The 14,552-nt window shown below is 50.0% G+C and overlaps 1 protein-coding gene across 6 annotated transcripts in view; it reads left to right on the forward strand.

Moving 5' to 3' along the window:
- The window catches only part of Larp4B (La-related protein 4B), a 95,956-nt gene that overhangs the window by 36,272 nt on the left and 45,132 nt on the right, over nucleotides 1-14,552 (forward strand). For all 6 annotated transcript variants that reach the window (XM_065453217.2, XM_065453219.2, XM_065453218.2 and 3 more), the window contains one exon: nucleotides 9,881-9,971. In XM_065453217.2, the coding sequence (XP_065309289.2) occupies nucleotides 9,881-9,971 (91 nt within the window). The remainder of the gene's footprint in view (nucleotides 1-9,880; nucleotides 9,972-14,552) is intronic.

Consider the following 14,552-nt stretch of genomic DNA (forward strand, 5'->3'; position numbering starts at 1 on the left):
CACCAGCGCATGCTTCTAGTGGCCATCCGTTAAAAAAGCAATGCCACTTGTAAGAGGTGCACCAGAAGCCTTGGCGAGAAGTTTAGCGTGTGGGTGGTTCGCTGCTGTTAGTGCTCTTTTCTGCGTTGGGATAACTGTTTCAGTACGTTTCCCGATATAACGGATTATCTTTAAGTAGTCGCCATTAGTAATTGGGGCTTTTTAATATTTTGTATTTATTTATTTATTTATTTATTTATTTATTATGACGAATGTTCTTAGCGACTTCTAATTCTACATGTCCAGAATTCCTTTCTGCAATGTTTGCTCCCTGTTTCCAGAAAGATATATAAACTTGGAAGCCTTAAAACACTTAATTCTTGGCCGAAGCAGATGTGAAAGGCGACACGCAACTTGCGTTGATAACTGTTCGTTAAGTTTTTCTGTACCGAAATCAAGAATGGACAGCGAGATGTGAAGTTGCACATTTGCAGTAATTCGGTAACACCTTTTTCAATAAGTCCATTTGTTATTCTTCCGTCGCGACAGCGTTGTCATTAAGATGCTCGTAAGCCGGTCTACTTTACAGGGTTCGGGTATTTTTCCTAGTTGCTACCGTGCTTCCTCGTTGATCAATTTTGCCTGCATTTAGACGAAAGCAAACCTACCGCGAAGCTTCTAGTTAGGACAAAATGTGATTTCCTTCAGGGAAGCTTATTTCTCGTTTGCTCGCTCAAGACGTTACCGAGTTAGCGCGGTACCTTGAGATTTTTTCGTGTTTGTGTCCAAGGAGTCAGTGTGTTGTCAAAATTGGAGGCATTGTCACTTTTTTTCTTTGCTTGTGGTGAAGTTCGTATCGCGCTTATACAGGGTGTTTCACTTGGGCCAAACTTCAAGAATGTGGAAATGTTGCTAGCTAGACCTAGCTAGACAGAACCAAAGTAAGGTTGTTTGCTGTCGCTTAGAAAAAGTAGTCTTAATTAATCAGCTTGTCCATTTTAATTAGATGAAAAGTGTCAGTGAGAAAATTATAGAGCAACATGAGAAACTCCCTCTGTTGCCCAATACGTACTGCATAGAGGTGTCTTTCCAAGCGTGAAAGAAACCCGCGAATACAGGCAAAATGCATCGAGCGTATTCAGGGACTTCTTTCACGCTCGGAAATACTTTTATGTAGCATGCATTGAGCAACAGAATGCTGTATCGGGAGTTTTTCATGTTGCTCTACAATTTGCTCATTGACACATTTTGTCTAATTATGATAATTTAGAAGTTGATTAAGACTATCTAATTAGGCGGAATGAAAAAATAATAATCTGAGCATCTCCAAGCGACGGCAAACATTACTTTGGTTCTGTCTAGCCACATAGCATTTGCATGTTTTAAAGCTTGGCCCAAATGAAACACCTTGTATATATATATTTCCATGTGAGTTATAACCAACGCTGAGTTTGCAGCGGTATTTAAAACCCTTAGTGCTTTAATGAAAATCATTTTGTACTAAGCTTAGCGAATTTTCTTTAAACTTCTGGTCACAGAGTTGGCGCCAGTCCCGAGTCCTTTCAGTAGCTTCGTTGTTCTTAGCAGCATTTCTTTTCTTTTTCTTTCTTTCTTTTTTTTTCATGTGCGTCTTTGTGTTGAATGAAAACTTGTTGCTCTTCAAGCTGTTTAACAATACTGTAGTGGTCATATTGAGAAAGCTGTGCGAGGGCCTTGGAAAACTTAAAAGTTATGCACAAAAATTGTCGCAAACCGCGCCGACGGTTGAAGTGCGATCGATTTATCTTCCGGATGGCAAAATGGTCAGGTAAATGTTAAATGCGAAGTGTGCGATGCACCAATTGGAAACCGAGTGTCGTAGCTTTCCTCGAAGCTGTGGTGTCGTGCTTTCTCCGCATCACGGAGAAAAAGCGCGCCCGAGGAGGGAGGCTGGCACGCGCGCTCATTTGGAACAACGCCATCGTGACAGCGACCAATGGGGGAGCTCCGCGGTGTGTGAATCGAGGCGCTTACGCTCGGGAAGCGTGAAATTTCTCTGTCGAGAGGTCGCATAACATGCGAGCGGTCACTTTTCGCTCGCGCTAACGAAATTGGTCCAAGTTCCTCGCTTTAGGCGATATTTCTGAAGGTGCCAAATACTCGGGTTTCAACACTTCGTCAACGCTCGGTGCAAGGAATTGACGTTGCGTTTTTGAGGTCTCTCTCTTCCTTTCTTTCTTTAATTTTGCACGAAAGACTAACCCACACTTCAGCGTGACCCGCGCAGTTGGCCAGCAAGTGTGGCGCTCTGTAGCCGAACACGTTGTCGCGGGTGCGACTCCTGCCAATGGCGGACGCGTTCCAGTGTGTGTGCTTTGCGTAAAGATTCGTGTACCAGTATAGACTGCGGCTCGCCGTAAAGAACCGAGTGTAGTAAAATAATTAATCCGGTGCCTCCTCACGGTGCTGTACTACTACGTCGTCCCATAGACCAGCCAGGTGCGTGCAGCTTTGGGACGTTGAGCGCCATCTCTTTATTTTTACCTGCACGGGCAAACCCGCACGTAATGCGATTATCGCAAAGCTGCTAGGTGCTATGTGAGCTGTGTTGTGTTTCTGTTCTCTCTGGAACCCCCTCGATCCCAAGTGCGGGTAGCAGTAGGTGGGGGGCGGTGCGTATTCGTAACTCTGGCGCATGCTAAGCTCATTCATTAGGCCTGTCAAGCTCCGGCCTGCAACCATTCCTTGCTCAGTCCTTTGGCGCGCTTACAGCTGGGCGTTCTATTAAGGTGACGCGTTCCGGGAGGGTGCGCGTTTGGAGGAGCGAATTAGGCGCGGCCTCACTAGGTAGCTGGCCATTATCTTGGAGCGCGCGCTGTTTGACTGTCGCCTGGCGCAAGAAATGGTAACTGGAGATATCCGGGAGGGGTCTCTCACCTGCGCTGCACATAAAGCAAACATAATGTCGAGAGATACGTGCACCCGTGAGAAACAGAAAAAAGGAAGTGAATTACTTCGCATCTTTGAGAAATCTGCGATCGGCTACTGCAGTCCAAACTTTATCGCACGAACACCGCAGTATACTTTCTTAGTAACTTAGTAGTATTTTCTTTGTGCGTGCGTGCGTGCGTGTGTGTTTGTGTGCCCGCGCGCGCGCGCGCGTGTGTGTGCGCGTGTGTGTGCGCGTGTGTGTGTGTGTGCGTGTGTGTGCGCGTGTGTGTGTGTGTGTGTGTGCGTGTGTGTGTGTGTGTGAGTGAGTGAGTGAGTGAGTGAGTGAGTGAGTGAAACTAGCGGTCCTTACGTTTTGCTGCACGGGCGGACGCACTAAATCCAGCCGTATATTGAAGGAAGTTTTTTTCCCAAGCCTACCATGCCTCTCGATTTACAAATATAAAGCTCGTTCTCATAGCCGAGAGATAAATCATTGCTGATTTGGTTCGCACATCCTTCCCAAGCTGCGGACTTCAAAACACTTGAACACACCCGTCGCGGTAGCCCCGTGGCTGTGCCGTTGTACTGCTGAGCTTGAGGTCGCTGGTTCGATCGCCGCCGGAGCGGGATTTAGCTGGGCGCGAAATGCAGTGCGCACAAGAGACTCGCGCTGCTTGCAGTTCTGTTGAAATGAGCTTGATGCGAGACCTTCAGCACCGAATGCCTATGTTACCTTCAGAACGGGTCCCCTGAAGAAAGGTCTCTGGCGCGCTTGCGAAAGAACAAGCGATGCGTCGGAGTGGCAGTGATGCGCACTGTGGAGGAATGCTGAGGCAAGCACTCAATAGAGAGCTGTAGGCTAAAGTGACGCAAGAGGCCTGCGTACGGCGAGAGCCGCTTGCGTTCCCCAATGGAGAACTCCCATGCTACGAAGGTATCCTGTGTCAAGTTGCAACTGGATCTGTGTGCGTGCGTCCGATTAGTCGCTTCTTTGGGGCGTCGACCTGAAAGGGCGGCGGTGTGTCTACCGCGGATCGGATATTGTGGGCGTAATATCCTAGAAGCCGCTTCGCATTCGCTTCCGCGTGCAAAGCCGGCGCCGGGAATAGAGCCCAATTCGGAGGGAGGCTGTGGCTGCTCAGTGCACCGTCGCCTTGTTGTCATGGTTACTCGGAGAATGCGCGGGAAGGGTCTTCGCGTTGCCTCGACGCCTCTTCGATGTTTCCGGCGACGGAGGCCGGCCCTTCCGGCACACCGCCTTGATCAGGGCGCATTGCGAGAGGTGACCTCCGTAGGCGGCAGCGCTGGAATGGCGCGTGAAAGGTCGCTTCATGTGACTCGAAACATTTAACCCTGTCGCTACCTCCTGTCCCTAGCTGCACTATAGAACAACCTGAAGCATGCCGAAATCGTCGTGAGCTTTAGAGAAGTTCAGCGTATCCATTCTGTGTTACTGCACGTTCGTTGCCTCTATTTCTGGTTCACTTTAGCTCGAAAAGCGTTCACTAGTGCTACCTTTAACGTTTCTTTACGTTGCTTTTGAATCCTTCGTGGTATCAGTTTATGCGATGAGTCTGGCGTACTTTGTGTTTCATCAGAAGCGGCCGCAGGATCGATTTTCGAGAGCGTTCCAAGTACAGAGCATGGCTTCTCTCATGGGCGCATGCAGTAGCTACCTCGACGGCGCCCTTTCAGAACGTCTCGCACTTTTGGCGGAACGAATGAGTGATGCGCTCTGTCGTGTTATCCACTTCAAGCCACCTTCATTCTTTGCAGCGTAGGGTAGTGTGCAGCGAGTGACCGCGCTTCTGCGGCGTCATGCTTCTCCGTTGACGCTTGTTTAACGCTCTGGTAAAAGCTGCATTCGGCCAGTAATGTACCGACTCGAGCGGGATCATTGTGCCAGCGCAAGATGAAAAGGAAAACGAAGCACGACAGGTGACGTAGTTAACTGGGTGTCTGGCGTACGCCGGACACTGTTGCGGACAACTGGCCACACTCTGTACGTTACGTGGATCCAGCTAAAACACTATCCCAGTAAACACAAGTGTCTCATGCTGGAACCTCGTCCACGTGGTTTTCAAGCGACGGCGACCAGTTTGGTCGTTCGCGGAGGGCGACCGACCAGCCAAAAATGTAGTTTGCCGCCCAGAAGTCCGCGCGGCGCCTCGGCTGGTTACCGCGACTTGGTAACAACGTGGCAATTCCGTGGTCAACCGCTTTGTTCTCAATTCGCTGCTTGCTCACTGTCGTGGCGGTAATAAATAAATGATAAAATCAGCCATCGCTTATCGCACATTTCATCGGGTGAACAGGAGCATACACAGGCGTCCCCAGAGTGCTTTCAAAAGTAGCTGTGTTCTGTTGAGCGAATAGTATCAATGTCGGCTGAGAAGCGAAGTTCGTGTGGTGATCGCCGCGGAAAGGTAAACAATTTGGTCACGTGAAACAACTTCGACCTCGCAGCTGCTCTCGGTGTGCATAGAACGTTTCAATGAGGGCGGGATCAGTCGCACACTCGCTGCCTTACTACTGTGCTCGGCTCTTTCCTTTTGCAAATGGAATGAGCCATTTGTCTCGTCTCGCGCCCAGGACAAAGTATTGGCGTTGCTTTGACGCTGTCTGGGATAAGGCGCCGCTGAGAACCGCGGAAGCTTTTGGGTTTCTACCAAGGCGGAAGGGGGCAAATATTCGAAATTTTGAATCCGAACAGTTCTTGCCTTTTGCCTAGTGTTTGGTTTGGGAATTTACTAATCAAAGTAATCGAATATTCGTTTCTTTCGAGTTTCTGAGGGATAACACTTACTGGAGTATCAAAGGAGAGCGAAGTGATAACTGTTTCGGTTGATGCGCAATATCTTTTTTTTTTTCGTTCATTACGAATGCGCCACTTTCAGGCATCCTGTATGCGAAGCTATTGTGTTTTAGTACAATCAATGTATTATTTGGCCATTCGCACCATGTTTCCATAGACTTGAAGCAGTGTGCGGTGTTATATCGCGCTTATCTCCTTGAACAAACTGACCTCTCGACGTTCATCCGATGTGCGGTTTCTGAATACCGTCGTTGCCATAATGCACGAGATAACTGAAAACAATTGTTTCTCATGCAAGCTCCTCGGAGGACCCGACGTTAATTTGCAAATGACCTTACATGTATTTCTGGAAATAAGCTGCGTAAATAAGCCTTTTTTTTTTCGAGATGACTCCAAGCATTCACATTTCACCGTATTTAGAAATAAGATATTTGATTCTATCCGGAAATTTCACTATTCGGACCTTTCCCACGTCGAAAAAGCGCCTCAAGCGGCTGCCGCCACAAACAAAACTGGGGGTCTAAATTAAGAGGCCATTAGAGCTTTGGTGGCAGAAAAGTAGGGAGATCACAAACAACGGAAGTGTACAAAAACAAGGTTCCCCGTAATGTTTCAGTAAGTTTGATGCTGGGAATTTGTGAGCGCGCGTGCGTGCGCTTTTTGTTATTTATTTGAAGAGCTCGGTGGCGCAACCCACCAACCCCGTTTCAGAAGGGATGCTCATAACAGCCATCCATTTAGCTGGCGCGGTTGGACGGGTCTGACCGCGTGTTCTTTTAATCACGGTGAGCGGTTTCGTGCATTGTCACGTTTCGTTTGTGTGCGTATGTACTCTCGTTACTTGTTCGAAGTGTGCGCTAATTGCGCGCTGTTTAGAAGACTCGCGATCCGTCTGTTGACGCGGCCCGCTTCGTCGCAGCGAACAATACACGGGGCCACACGCGTGTATTGTGCGCTATGTGCATCTTTGGTAGGGTGACCAGCCCATGTTGACAGCATTCATATACCCTGCTGCACCCATTCGCCAGCGGACGACTCATTGGAATCGTCCAATGAGTCAATGAATTTTAGTTCGGCGTTTTTAAGCTCCGCTCAGCAGCAAGCGGGCTAGCGGATCGACAAACACGGCCCGCTTACAAGCTGCCTGAGCGGAGCGTGCTATGCAGCTCGTTGGCTCGTGTTGGCGTCAGAAAGGATTGGGTTGGATGCAGAAAGCAAGCTCGCTGGCTATGATGTGGCGTACCCTAATATGGCGCTTTATTTTCCACTTGATAAAATGGACCGGTAACACATTACAAGCGCACGTCTAGATACTTCGTGGCCAAATAAATTATGTATATTCGTTTTACTTCATAAAAGTGATCAATAGGTGTATTTATTTTGTTTCATTACCCTGAATTTGGCCAGAGGCCGCTGCAACCACGAAAGGTGCGCATGCAGAAGTGCCGATGAAACATCGAACACGTGGTGTTGAATTGCAACCAACTAGGCGGCCCCGTCTGTGCCTTCCATGAATGCGTGGGCATGCATGACAGGAGTGAGTCAGAGAGGAAAGGCGACGCTGGAAACTCGTTTTCACCCCACCGCGTCGAACGTGCACAGTGCCCCCTGGAGCTTCCTGACCGTCCCCACATTAGCCTCTTCACAGCTATAATCACCCCACCGCGTCGAATATGCACAATGCCCTCTGGAGCTCCCTAGCCGTCGCCAAAATAGCCTCTTCACAGCTGTAATTAGCCGTGACTCTCCTCAGAAGCATTGCAGAAAATACAATGCTTCTTTTTCTACTAAGCTGGGAGTCCAGAGGGGATGTAGATAGAAATGGAGTCAGAGACGTGTTGGGTGAGGACTGGTAGCTGACCGATGGTTGAGCACCGGACGCTGGCGTAAAAATAAGTTTTTTTTTTCACTCTCTCTGGAGGTAGAAGAGGTAGTTCCCCTGCGAGCAAACCTGCTACTATACGACGGCGGCACACCTACTCCCCCTTTTCCCCTCTGTACCCTCATCTTTCATTCCCTGCCTAACACCCTGCTCCCATATGGGCTGCAGAATAATTTCCCTCACCCAGACCATGAAGAAGAAACTGGATAAGCTTAAGTTCAAGGTACGGTACATGCAGTAGGTTGCTCCTAATTCTAAAAAATAAACATCAGGCAAATATGTCAAGCGGACGAACTACGCAGGGCGTGGAGAAGCAGAGCCGCTTGGAATAACGCACACCGCAGGGTCCAAGCGACTGTGCGGAAGCGGTCAACGGTCAAATCAACACTTCTGTGCTCGCCGCGTTAGCTTTGCGGCTATGGCGTCGCTAGAGGCCGTGAATTTGATCCCAACCGCGGCAGCCGCATTTCGACGGTGGCGAAATAAAAAAACGCACGTGCACTTAGATATCGGGGCACGTTAAAGAACATCACGGTATCAAAATTAATCCCGAGTCCGCCACTACGTCGTGCCTCATAATCCAAGTGTATTAGTTCGAGAAATTTATGTATTAATCCGAGAAATATTAAACTTGAATTGGATTATGGGGCTGTACGTGCCAAAAGCACGTACAGCCCCATAATCCAATTCAGGTTTAATATTTCTGCCACAATGCGGTGTGCCACGTGAGGCAATGGCTATGCTAAACCGTCCCAGAGGTTATGAAATATGGGGCACAACAACGCCTCAAGCAAACACCTCTCCCTGTGTGTTCTGTGTACTGCGCAGACAAACAGCAGAGGTCCCAACAAGGCGACGAGTAACATCGACTCACCACCCTCATGTTTAACTAAACGTTGAAAAAATTATGCTTTAGCCGTCAACATCACCGCTAATTATCGTCAAACGAGCACGGAATGCTTCGCTTACATCGCCACTAAACGTCAAACATTCATTCATTACATCGATTTCCACACTGCGTGGGATCTGCATAATTTTTTTTTTTTTAGTTCCGCCTAGTCATAAAAGTAAATCTAGTTCACTGGTTAAAATGCATCGCAACTTCTTGGGGGCCGGCGGTTGTACTTAATCAAGTAACTATGGAAACTTGTCGCGACTTATCGGCGTCTATGCGATTGCTTCACACCGCGGTGCGACAGGTTCTGTCCGTCACTTGACTATATCGTGTACGTGGCTGTCTCTTTAGGTTACCTGCGCGGATTGCTCACGCGAGTGAAAAATGATGTCGCTTCTCAGAATAGCTTCCGCAACGGCGTACCATCTCGCCGGTTTTTAACCAATGTTTCTTGCTCGGTTTCCGCTCATTGGCCGTATGCGAATTGTGCGGTGTAGATACGTGATTTGAAGCCGTGTCCGTATCAAAAATTTCCATGTGGTCTGCCTGCAGCGGGCTGCCCGCGTAAAACGACGGGAGCGTAAACCACGCCGCATTGTTTGCTGCTTCTGGGTGTGCTAGCGCGTTTAGGGGTAGTGCTTAGGGCGCGAGGGCGACATCGAGGCACGCTGGTAGCGTTCTGAGAAACGCGCTGTGCTACGCGGAAGGGAAGCGGCGTGAAAGGCGCAGGACGTCGACACCACCTTCGGGAGGAGAGGACTTGCCGGGGCGTTTGCATTGTTCGTAGCGCGCATTCCTGTACAGCTCGTCTTTCCCCCCTCGGACTCGTGGAGATGGGGAGAGGTCCCTTTTGTGTCAGTGAGCTACGACGATTGGGTCGTTGGGCTCGGCGTTGCTGATGACGTTGGTGCTGTGATCAAAAATGAGTGGTACGCGGGCGACACACGTGGTCGAGCGGAAACACGTGGATTCCCGAGTGCGTCGGAGTTTTCCCGCCGACACTTCGCGTTTTCGTGGTTCGCCGAGTGTGCTGTGCACAGGGCCAGACCTGCCAACGTTGGTCGGTCGAGGAAGGACCAGCTGCCCTCTGTAGAACTTGTCGCCGGAAGCGTCATCCGGGTCTCACTGCGACAGAGAGGACATTAGTTCTAGCTGTCGTCGGGAGTGCACGTGTTAAGTTCTCGTAGTGTCGTGTTGAACAGTTGGAGGCTGTTCTTTGCGTCCGCAATATTTGTGGCGGCCCTTGGGATCATCCTGTGCCTGACTGTACCGGTTCTCTCTCTTTTCTTCTCTCCTTCTTCCCCGACCTTGTGCCTGCGGTGTTCGTGCCCCGTCGCCTCGGATGTATGCCCCGTCGCCTCGGATGTATGCCCCGTCGCCTTGGATGTATGCCCCGCAGACGAAACCAGCAACCACCACGCAAAGCCTGAACCCGAACGCCGACATATTCTACAGCAAGAATGCGCTGGCCAAGTCCGAAGATGACGATGGTGAGTTTGTGTCCGTTTATTATTTTTCTACGTTGTTGCCCAGGCAATACACTCCATTGAAGTAAGTGGCACGGCTTAAGTAAGTCTTAAGCCTTGTTGAGGCGAGGAGGGGCGCGCGCAATGAATAGGCAATGCGGGATTGCATTTTAATCTCTCTTGATATGTGTGTAGCCTGAATGTCACGGCTCAAAAGTTCTGTTCACAGGTACATGATATACGTCGTGCGAGCAGGTATACGTCGCTATTTCGCCTGCCGTTTTGTGACTTAAGACAGCAATTTCATTTTTTATAACTGCTCGTCTCCGCGCAGGGCTTGCCCCACAGGCTGTCACGCGCGCATTTTCGAGAGTTAGACAGCAGTCAAAGTGCTAATTGTATCGCTTTCAATCTGCGAAGACTAGTTTGTAGGCGCATTTTCACAGCGCCGAGCGCGAATTTTTTCTCCCCCGCCACTTGCATTCGCCAAGCTGTCTCTCCGAGTCGCAGTGGCTTCCCCAAGCGGTGGTCTGCCGCCGTTTGCTCCCCTGCACCGCGCTAGCCTCCCTGGCGATGGCGGCACCTGACCACGCGGCCACGCACGGTGACCGTGGTTGCTCCGCCGCTGCCGGGCGCATTTCCATGGGCGCCGAAACAGGACGAGATCTCTCTCCCGGCCGGTCCGGGCGCAAAGCTTGTTCGCTCGGTTGGCTAGTGCTTCCCCTCCTTCCATTGAAGGCCGCCGCAGACGCGCAGGCGGTAGAGAGAGTGGGACTCGCTTTCTGTTACCCTTCCCCGTGTTTGTTCCTCTCTCCCGCGGCTCGTCCGTGCAAGTTTCGTGCTCTTATATGCTCCTGTTTCGGGGCCTACGTCTGAGTACAGTCCGCTCATAACGCGGGCCGTATCACTTTTGGAGATCAACTCGGCTGCTCGATGACTTTCTCTGCGTGATTGCGCTGCCCGCCTCGCGAAACCCCCTCGCCGCAGTCGGGTCAACGCGCATTGCAAGAAACCGCAATGGCGCGGTTCCTGCGAAGGCGCAGTTCGGCTTGCGCCGGGTTGTTTTATTTTTTTTTTTGGGGGGGGGGGGAGCTTCCCGACCAAAGCGCCTTGTTCGCTAAACATGACAGGAATTGCTTTTCAGACTCCGCAGATTCATTTCTGGCAATCGGAACGCTCGCGGGAATCTTATAATGTGCTGTTCGCACATTCTGGTTAATGCGTTTGTCGTAGGGCAAAATCATTGTGAATGTGAGGAGTAGTTGGTTCGATCTGGACAGTCGCCTGAATGTCTTGGGGGGGGGGGGGGGTCATTCGGGTGGCGTGTACGTATTTTGCGCCCTGTCTACGAGGTTTTGGAATGCGGCAACTGCAGAAAAATGTACTCTGCGGCCTAGGCACGCCACCTTGGAATTCCTGGGTTCGTTTTGCACTAGAGTTCAACCACCTACGCAGTGCACCGAACTCAAGCTGTAAGACGTGCCTGATATTCAAAACATTTTTGTGGCCCATCGAAATAACAATGAAAAAAAAAAGAAAGCTGATGCCGTTGCCGCCAACGGCCGGCTTCTTTTTATTTTCTCGATAGGGCGTACATCTTCAAACTGTTGATTTTCGCAACACGAAGGTATCTTAGAACTCAACCTTATTGCTGCGCGCACATCCGGTAATTAAGCTTGACGAATAGCGGATTGCAGTCACTAGTGCAACACACTTGCTCCTCTCTCACAGCTGTCTTAATGCCACCGGCTCCCGTGGTGTCCTCGAGTTCCACAAAGCTGGTTTTTCAGCGACATGGGGGCGCGCGGCAGGCAGTGACCTAACGTAATCTAGTAAAGCTGGGTGGCACAGGATATTGTATTCCTGTATGTGCTCCCGCAAGGCAGCAAAGTTGAGAAAGCCTCCGCCATCTTGAGATCCTTAATTATGTGGTAAAAACCACTCCTCTTGCTTGCAGGAGTCTGGCTTGGAAGAATCGGATTTTCTTCTCTTTCGCTGATGTGGTGATGAAGCTCTCTTAGCACCTACGAGTTGCACAAATGAAATTAGCCTTCTTGAACTTAATGAAAACAAATCTTTTATGAGCTTGAACTGCATCACGTGTGCTACAGAAATGACTGCAGCAATTGCCTTTACCTGGCAACAGAGTGCGCGACTATGCTCTGTATCGCCATTTTTGTTGTCCTGTTCTTGCGACCGCCCGTTCTTTACAGTTAGTATGTGTCCTCGCCTTTCTTAGCGCTATTTCATAGCGCCAGTTGCTTGTTCGTACCATCGTTTATATCGAAGAGAACACGCAAATACCGCAATTAACTGTCGATAATTTTAGCCAAATCACGCTTTTATTAGCCGTCCCTGCGCTTAATTCCACTGGAAGCGAAGCAGTGTACAAGAGAGCAACATTTTAATGCGTGTCTCCGATATCTACGCTTCGAACAGGCGGCTCTAGTTTGCATCGCAATATCTCGGAACTTGTGTCATCCTGGAATTCTACTTCAAGTGGATGCGACTTTAAACTCTCGGGCTACAATTCGTAAATTGCAATGTGCCGAAATGTAATTAGTCAAAAATCGAATTAGTTATCGTCAATTAGTTGAATAGGTGCTTCGATTTATCGTGCTCGCAATGTTCGCCTCTTCAAATAATCCATCTCAGCTACAAGAATTATGCAATCTGCCACAGGCGACATTTAACAAATTCAGTAGAACTTAAAAGTGACCACCCGTATAGTATTCAAGGTAACCAAGTCTCGGCTTGCGTCGCTAGCGCCAATTTCTTTCCTAGCGGGCACATTCGACGGTCGCCTGTTATCCCGTAAGAGCACGACGGCAAGCGTGACCTCGCCAACCCACAAGCCTGGTATGCCGTATTTTTGTCTCTCAAGCGCCAACGCCGAGACCAGCCCCGGGCGACTGCATATTTCAGGGAAATTCGTAGGTGAGACAAGTGCCGAGCTGTAATCGAGTCACATCGCGCGTTATTCACTTCGCGTGTCTTTTTTCGATCCGCGTCGTGCGATAAATGGAGTAGCCCTTATGTACACAGCGATAAAATGTTTAGTGAGCTGCGTACATGGGGGCGCGTTCACTCAATGCTGGCCCCTTTCGGGAAGAAGCGCGCTTCCGGACCAGTTTGTAAAAACAACTAGACTTTTCGAAATATAATTGCGATAGCGTGTTTTGGCAGCAATGAAAAGGGGCACGCCGCGTGGGTGTGTTCCGGCAATTCAGACCCAGATCTGCGATCCAGAAAGGTGGCCGCGTGTCAGAACGACAGCTGTAGTTGTTTACACAGTTGGCAATTTAGCGCTGTGTATCATTAAGAATTTAATGTCACAAGACTTTGCGCTAATAATTACACATAGCCGTCGCCAAAACAAGGATAATTTATGCTTCTTTTTTAACTAGGCCATTCACCTAAATGATGCTAAGTGTTACTGAAATACGCAAGATCGGGAGTAGCTTCTTAACGTTTCCATTATTTAAAACGCTCCACTCTGACTGTGCTACGTGGGGCGGACTGACGTTGTCCTTCAACCACATCCAACAGTAGCCACATCCAACTTGCTCGTTTTATGAAGCGCGCGCTGGCAAGCGGGCGTGTGGTCGGACCTCGTGTTTCGCATGGTTCGATGCTAGTTGAGCGTTCAAAAGGCTGCGACACCGTTAAGCAGAGTGGCTGAAGCATTACTCCTACGCTGGTGGCCGAGCATGAACATATCTTCCGGAAGTGTACGTAGTTGTCGAAATTCGAAGGCAGATTTTCGCTTACTTCAGCCTGTTTGTGGACAAATATGCACAGTAACAGTAAGAAGTGCATGGGAATCCGCTGTGTTGCGAAATAAAGCGTCCAGAAAAGAGTGAGGAGCAGGCTTTGGTTGAAAAGAAAGCGTTTGAGAGAACGGCAACCTTGCGTTCCGCTTGCGAGCTCGACGCGCCGCGCACGACTGCAAAACTTGGCTGAGATGTTCACGGCAGCGTGTGCTATGCGCGGACTATGCTTTTTCACCAAGTCCGAGGGGTTGGTTCGAGACCCCTTTAAGCGACCGCATAGTAAGTGCCCAGGAGAGGTAACGTTGCGCGGAGTTTGGTCGCAGTCGAGCGAACTGCCCGAGGAAAATTCCAAGTAGCAAGAGGGCCAGGAATACTGCGCACGCGTGTGTCCCCGGCCTCGCGTGCGGAGAACGGAGCGCTCCTGTGTCGCGCGGGATGGCGCCACGAGACGACGGCTAAAATGACCGCGACGTTTGTGTTTCCCTGTGAGGCAAATCTGTCGCCGGAACGTATTTTCCTTAGCGATTTTGTTGGGAGGGCAACAAAATGCCAGCCCTGCTAGTCAGAGGTGAGGCTGCGAAGGCCCGTGGTTCGTGAAGCCGGGCGCATGTGAGGCGGTTTCGTGCCGAGCTGCAACGGGACGCGGTGCGAAAGGCGGGAAGGGTTGGTGGTTCGGCGTTGACGTTATCACGGGCACGTCTAGCTGGTGTGAAGCGTCCACTGATCCCCCGGACTCTGCAACCGCGTCCGTAAAGTCTGTGCTTGATACCCCCAGACAAGCGGGCACTCGAAAAGGCCTTTGGACTAAGAATTGTTTTTTTCCCTTTATTGC

Source organism: Dermacentor albipictus, chromosome 1 (genome assembly GCF_038994185.2).
Source record: "Dermacentor albipictus isolate Rhodes 1998 colony chromosome 1, USDA_Dalb.pri_finalv2, whole genome shotgun sequence".
NCBI classification, from domain to species: Eukaryota; Metazoa; Arthropoda; class Arachnida; order Ixodida; family Ixodidae; genus Dermacentor; species Dermacentor albipictus.